At 29.9% G+C, this 6,951-nt stretch overlaps 1 protein-coding gene across 1 annotated transcript; it reads left to right on the top strand.

Annotated features, from left to right (window-relative positions):
• Positions 1-3,995: 3,995 nt before the first annotated feature.
• LOC141648463 (protein SHORT INTERNODES-like) lies at positions 3,996-6,694 on the top strand. Its single transcript, XM_074457134.1, has 2 exons — positions 3,996-4,720; positions 5,808-6,694. The coding sequence occupies exons 1-2, from the start codon at positions 4,390-4,392 to the stop codon at positions 6,191-6,193; spliced, it is 717 nt and encodes a 238-aa protein (XP_074313235.1). The 5' UTR covers positions 3,996-4,389; the 3' UTR covers positions 6,194-6,694.
• Positions 6,695-6,951: the final 257 nt, after the last annotated feature.

The following is a 6,951-nucleotide window of genomic DNA, read 5'->3' as shown; positions in this document are numbered from 1 at the left end:
GACCTGCATCCATATCTTTCTTTTTGTCACGCAATCAGCCCATTTAGTGGTTAACCATCATCATCAATAATCGTTCGTCCTCGATGTTTCGCTATCCAAATAGCCGAAATAGGTGATATGTATTGGCGTATTGCCTTTCATTTTCACAATAAAAGTTAAGAAGCATAAAACGTTGATTGCTACTCCCTCCGATCCAGACAAATGTAAACACTTCCTTAAAATAGACGAATCAGACCAATGTAAATATATCATATTTAGCATGGAAAAAACTTACCCTTACATCCACTATCTATTTACAACTTTACTATCTACTCACTCACTCACCAACTACTTATTTAATCCACCTAAACTTATGTAGCCCCAATCAATATTTCCTACTTTACCCCCTCACATTTCCACATTTTCTTAAATAACCACTTTTTGTTTATGTTTACATTTATCTGGATCGGAGGGAGTATATTTCTATTTTTTTTGTTATATATTTTTGGAAGTTTGGAACATTACAAATGCACAAATTGTTCTATAAAACTGTCTTATAACATAAGACCATTTCATAACCCAAAAACTCAAACAATTAACTTATAACTCCCTTTTTTTAATCAAATAACCAAAAGCCCAAAAATTTACGAAGTAGTTAATAGACTTGTAAAAAAATATTTTATTTTGATAACCTAAAATTTTACATTAATATTTTTTATATTTAAATATGTTAATATTTATCATAAAATGTAGTGTTGTTAAACTAAAATTAAAATATAAATTAAATTAAATGTTATCATTGTGCTTCACTTCTTTTGAACCAGTTTTATGCTATATGACGGTTATATAGGAGAGTTGTTGTTACAAATGACATTAACTGGTTATTTATATCATTAATTTATAAACGATCTCATATATAAAACTTCTTTCTTTCGGTATAATCTTCACATATTAAACTTACAATTAAAGTCGTAGCATGTGAGAAATAACCCACCAGTTTTTATTTTATTTCCCTATTTTAACCCTTCAATTTATAATATAAATATTCCATCCGTCTCGGTTAATAATTTACACTTTACTTTTTTTGAGATGTTTTAGTCAATAGTTTATTACGTTTCTGTTTTGGATATGTTGGCTCTCTAATTTATCTTTTAATAATATTAAAATCAATATCTCTCTGTGTACTTTGATCTTTGTATATAAAGTGTACCTAAAGATTTCATTGAGACATAAGGAGTACCTATTATGTTCTTTATTTATGTCAAATTTACAAAAAATAGCTAGTTTGCCACAACTATTTTATATAAATAGCTACTTTATTAACACCTAATTTCCCGCTAAATTTTCAACTACATTTTCAGACTTTAGTTACCTTTTCAGTTTTTATGTTTTTAAAAAGTTTTTCAGTTAATTTTATCAAACAAAGTCTAAGTTGATTGATTTTTGACATTTATTTACGAGCTCATTTAACTTTTTATTTGAAATTTCTGTCAACATCTTGAATCTAGGTATTATTGAAAGATAAAATTTTCTTAATTAAACAATCTTATTTCTATATAATATTCAACCACCACAAGAAAAAAAGAAAATTAATTTATTATTAAACAAGTATTAGTTAAAGTATTACTTCATAGTTAATGAGATGATTTATACAACACTTATTTATTTTAAATACCGCTCCAGTTTTCTGTTTACTTTTATTTAGATACTCCCCAAATAAAGGTGTTGTTTGACCTTGATTATGTAAAATAGTTTTTTTTTTAAATGAGTTTATTTACAAGTTACTTTTCGGAAAAATTTCCTTTCTTTGGCCAAACTTTTGTAAAAACATTTTCTTAATAAATATTTATGTTTAGCCTAACTACTTTTTTGAGTTTTTTAGGCACTAAAGTGAAAAGTAAAAGTAAAAGTAACAATTTTCTACTTCTAATTTTAGGGGTTAATTATCAACTTTTGGCTTTTTAAAAACACTTTTAATCCTTCCTAATTTATAGCGTTTGACCTAATTTCTACCTTTTCAATTGCAAAAACACTTTTAAAACTAGGTCAAACACCACCAAAATAAGATAGATAAAGACTTTGTTTGACCATTCATTTCAGGTAGCTGCTTAATTTACCAAAGTAGCTTCTTTAACCAAAATTTCAGTTACCTTATTTTCTACAAGTGTTTGAAAAGTTGCTTAATTACGTAAACAAATAAGCTACCTGAAATAAAATGCTACCAAGGGTAACATTTGAGATTTCAGGTAGGTGAAACTGATTTGATTTTTCGGTTTTACTCCTTCAATCTATAATATCAAATTATTATCATGTCATTTTATGTCATCTTACCAAAAATTGACTATCTTTTCAGCTAGTTAGTTTGCCACATTTTTTTTATATAGTTAGTTACATTGCTCCTGATTTCCAGCTATCTTATCAGTTACCTTTTTCGATCTCAGTTAACTTTTCAGTTTCCAGCTACCTTATTTCAGTTAGTTATACCAAACAAAGCCAGACAATCAAGACATAGGAAATAAAGTTTCAGTTGGTCTTACTTAAGACCATCTTAACTTAAGATTTCTCATAACATTTTGTTTCTTTACATACACATCTATTTTAATCGGTACAAGAGTCGTCGTCTTAAGTTTTAACTAAGAATTTGTGATACAGTTGGTCTTGTTTTAGACCAGCCATTTTGGTCTGAAGTAATAAGACGAGATTTTATAACCATTTTACAGTCAAATGTGAGCATAGGCTATAACACAAGCTCACTATATCATTATAGTTACTTTTAATTATAAAATGATCACATATACCTGTTTGAAACTTCAAACGAAAAAATCAATATGGGTTTACAATAAAGCTTAATGATGAGAAGAGCCTACAAAATTTAGGGTTCTATACATACTCCGTACATGATACATAGATTGAGACACCCCCTCGGTTTACCTAAGGTCAAAAAAGTGGAGAATCCACCAAAACTTTATCCTGAAAAAAATAAGGACAAAACAAGCAAAACAACAACTTGTTTATAATTAGAGAGTGAGAGAGTGCGCAAAATCCCAAAAGTTATGTAGCTGGATTTATGCAAACAGTTTGACATATAGGGACACTATTTCTATTCTGCTTCCTTCTCTTCTTGGAGACTGTAACTAGGTTTTACTATAGTAAATCATCATGATGATCATCAATAATAACAGTAATAATCCTAACTAGTAGTAATACTCTAGGGGTACATTATTTAGATTTTGAGTCATATACTTCTGTTTAAACGGTAATATTCGTTTTAAATTTAACTAAAACGTGAGATAAAATGAGAATACTTAGAGTCTTAGGAATTAAAAAAAATTTATTCGACATACATAAATGGGAGCATATTTAGCTCGTTTTCATTTTAAAATGTATGTGTCATCCTACTAGAGATTTACTGTGACAACTTATAGATAATTTTTACTAATAATTTACGTTTACTTCTAAATTAATTTTAAGAAAATGAGATGACGTAATCTGCAGATGGTACTGTATATTGACATCACTATATAACCTAATGTATGGTTCGCCATTTTAATGAAAACTACATATCATACGTACGAGACTTAATTGGTACCACTCAATGACGCCTTATCTATATACTGATATACGTATAGACAACTAAATTACAGACATGTTCTTTTATCATGGCCACTTAATACAAGGCTAAAAGAATACCGTATTCTTTTTTTGACGAAATTAAACGTATCAAAATACAAAATATGTAAAATAATACTCTCTTCGTCCCGGTAATCTGTTGTCCTATTCTAGTTTGAAGTGTTTCAGTTAATTGTCGTCCTTTCTATTTTAGGAATATATTTGGTGAACAATTTGATAATTCATACTCAATTTGGTCCACTTATCATCTAATAATAAGCTTCATCCTCTTTCCTTGCTTAGTCTTTATGTCAAAATCAAATGACACCAATTAACCGTGACGGAGTGAGTATTAACTGTGACACACTTCTTAAATAGATCTAAAGTACTTTATCAAATATGATTATCATTATCACTTTTCTTCTATAGAAGACATGGCTTCCATATTTCTTATACCTCAAACAGTCTAAAAATGAAACTGTATTCACACATTTCAGATCTTCCATATTATCCATCATCTCCCCAAAATTCAACCAACCAAATGATAACCCTAAATATCCAAAATTATCATGTCCCCTACTAATATATACTAGCACTACTCTACCATAAATATCCATTTTTAAGTCTACCGACTACTATTATCAGACGGTAAGGCGTACCTCGAAAGAGATTGCCCTAGCTGTCGGTAGGGATACTCCTGGTCAACACCAAAAATAGTGTATATATATATATACTCATATAATACTCAATATATATATATTATATTTTGTTTAGTATAAGTGAAATTATATTATTTATGTAATGAGATCCTCATCAAGAGATAATAATAATAATAGTAGTGATAGTAGTAGTACAATAAGTTGTCAAGATTGTGGAAACAAAGCAAAGAGAGATTGTGAACATGTAAGATGTAGAAGTTGTTGTAAAAGTCGAGGGTTCAAGTGTCATACCCATGTCAAAAGCACTTGGGTTCCGGTTGCGAAGAGGCGTCTAAGATCACAACAACAACAATATCAATATCAACATTTTGAATTATTACCATCTTCTAATAATACAATGGATTACCAACACTTGGATCTCCCTCTTTCCCTCTCTAGATCTACTTGTTTTCGCCACGGCGACTCTCCCTTAGGTATGAATTTTTCTACCATAATATAGCGTATTCATCTGGTGATACTGAGTTTTGTTACAGTTTTTTTATGTCATTATGTGTATTCAAATTATTACTCGTGTTTAGGAAACTTGGTATCATCTGATGACGCTGACTAAATTTTCATTTTTATTTATATTTCACTATATTTATCATGTATAAGTGATTTATGTGGAAAAATGATTTTTTTTTGGGGTGGGTATGATATTGGTATGATGAGATGATGATGTTTGATTTGGAATATAATTAAGGGTATTTTTGGTATGATGATGGTAAGATTTCTTTGTACTATTCCTGAGTAAACCCTAATAATTGTACTTCTTTCAGTAGCTTTCCAGCTTCTTTGTTTTTTTTTTGTTAATTTTTTTTTTGGGATTTTCTTTTGATAAATAATTAAAATGATAAAGACATTGAAGGATCTATAATTTGTTATAATGCATGTATTGTAACATCAAGTGTTTTATTTTATGTATAAATCTCTAAGTTAATTTCCATCTTATTGCTTGTAAAAAAGTAGAAATGACTATATATTTGTGGTTAATAAATTCCCAATTAATTTCTTGTTACTATTCATTCACTAGTTCCTCAAAACCCTAGCAACAAATTATCATAAAATCCTTGAAGGTAAACTTAGTTGGATTATGTCCATTTTTTAATTGCAATTAAGCTATAACTTTCTATTCTAAAATGCATTTTTTTTTTTTTTGCCTTAACACTTAATATATTTTTTTTTAAAATATTTGTAATTAACTAATCTTTCTATTCCAATCATTTGTGTATCTTTTATTCTTTATAATAAGTGTTATTACAGCAGCTGGTAAGGAGTTATCTTAGCTTAACCATAGGTCTCGTGTTCGAGTTATGAGAATGCAACAATGTTAAAATTCATGAGGGAGAACTTTACCGTCCTAGTGGCCATACCTAGCTTAAATCCAGACTAAATAGGATGGTCTACACCAAAACAATAAGTGTTATTTTAATATAAATTAAATGTAAATAAACGAATGAGACGGAAAATATTTATTTAGCTCTTTAACTGAATTTCATTTTGTTTTTATGACATTATTAGGGCCAGAAGATTCCAATTATCCAGCAGAAATAAATTCCTTGGCAAATTTTCGGTGTATTAGGGTGACTTCCAAGGATAATATGGTGGAACAATATGCATATCAAACCTCAATTAACGTAGGAGGCCATGTTTTTAAGGGAATTCTCTATGATCAGGGCCCCACCACAGGCGGTGACGACGGTGGTGATCAAAGCTCGTCAGCCGGAACTAGTGATCACCCTCACCGCCTCCACCATTTTAATATGGCAGCCGCCACTACGTCGACTGCCCAAAGTGGAGGTGGAGGTGGTGCAAATTTACTATTTTACCCTCCTCATTCTCTTAATTATTCAGTTCCTTACAATGCTTTGCCTGGTATGCAATTTTTCCAGCATACAAGATCTTAATGTGTTTAATGTTAAGGAAAATGCTTAACATTTTTGGTGTAAGAGGAGGTACAAAATTGTCATCACAAAAGAGTTTGAACCTGCGACCTATTATCCACGGTTCTTCAGTTTCAACTATTAGGCTAAGACGTCATTTTCAGTATTTCTCAATGTGCAACTGCCATAATATACAACAACATTACCCCAGGGTCACAATGTCTTCAGTAAAGTGCGAGGTACGCGGAAGTCAAATGTACACAGCCTTACTTCCCCTTGTATTAGTAACATAAAGTAACTGTTTTCGAATTACCCAAGATGAAAATTGTGTCGAGAACTGCCTGATATATACAATACTATTTTTCATTGTTTGTTTATAGGCTCTAGGGGAGCATATAACACAATGAGCTAAGATTTAAGAACATAATAGAGACATTTATCCAATTTGTTAATGATGTAATCTCTCTTATATAAGTCTTTTCTCCTTGATTTTTAATTATGCTTAATTTGACTAATTTGTTGGACATTTTATTTGTTTGTACCATAAAACAATGATATTTTTGTTGGAATTCGTTTCAAGATTTTAAATTATGAGAGATCTTGGTAGGTTTGTCGATAGATTTTGCATTGTGTTTTGTCATCTACTCATCCTTATTAGGTAAGTTGCATAAATAAATACTCCGTATATGACATTTTGTCTTATATGATGAGCTTAATTAATTATTGTTGATCTTTTGCTAAACTACATAGTATATATAATCATATTATGGAATGAGTCAGCT

Source organism: Silene latifolia, chromosome 3 (genome assembly GCF_048544455.1).
Source record: "Silene latifolia isolate original U9 population chromosome 3, ASM4854445v1, whole genome shotgun sequence".
Classification (NCBI taxonomy): domain Eukaryota; kingdom Viridiplantae; phylum Streptophyta; class Magnoliopsida; order Caryophyllales; family Caryophyllaceae; genus Silene; species Silene latifolia.
This window is presented reverse-complemented; position numbering and strand designations above follow the sequence as displayed.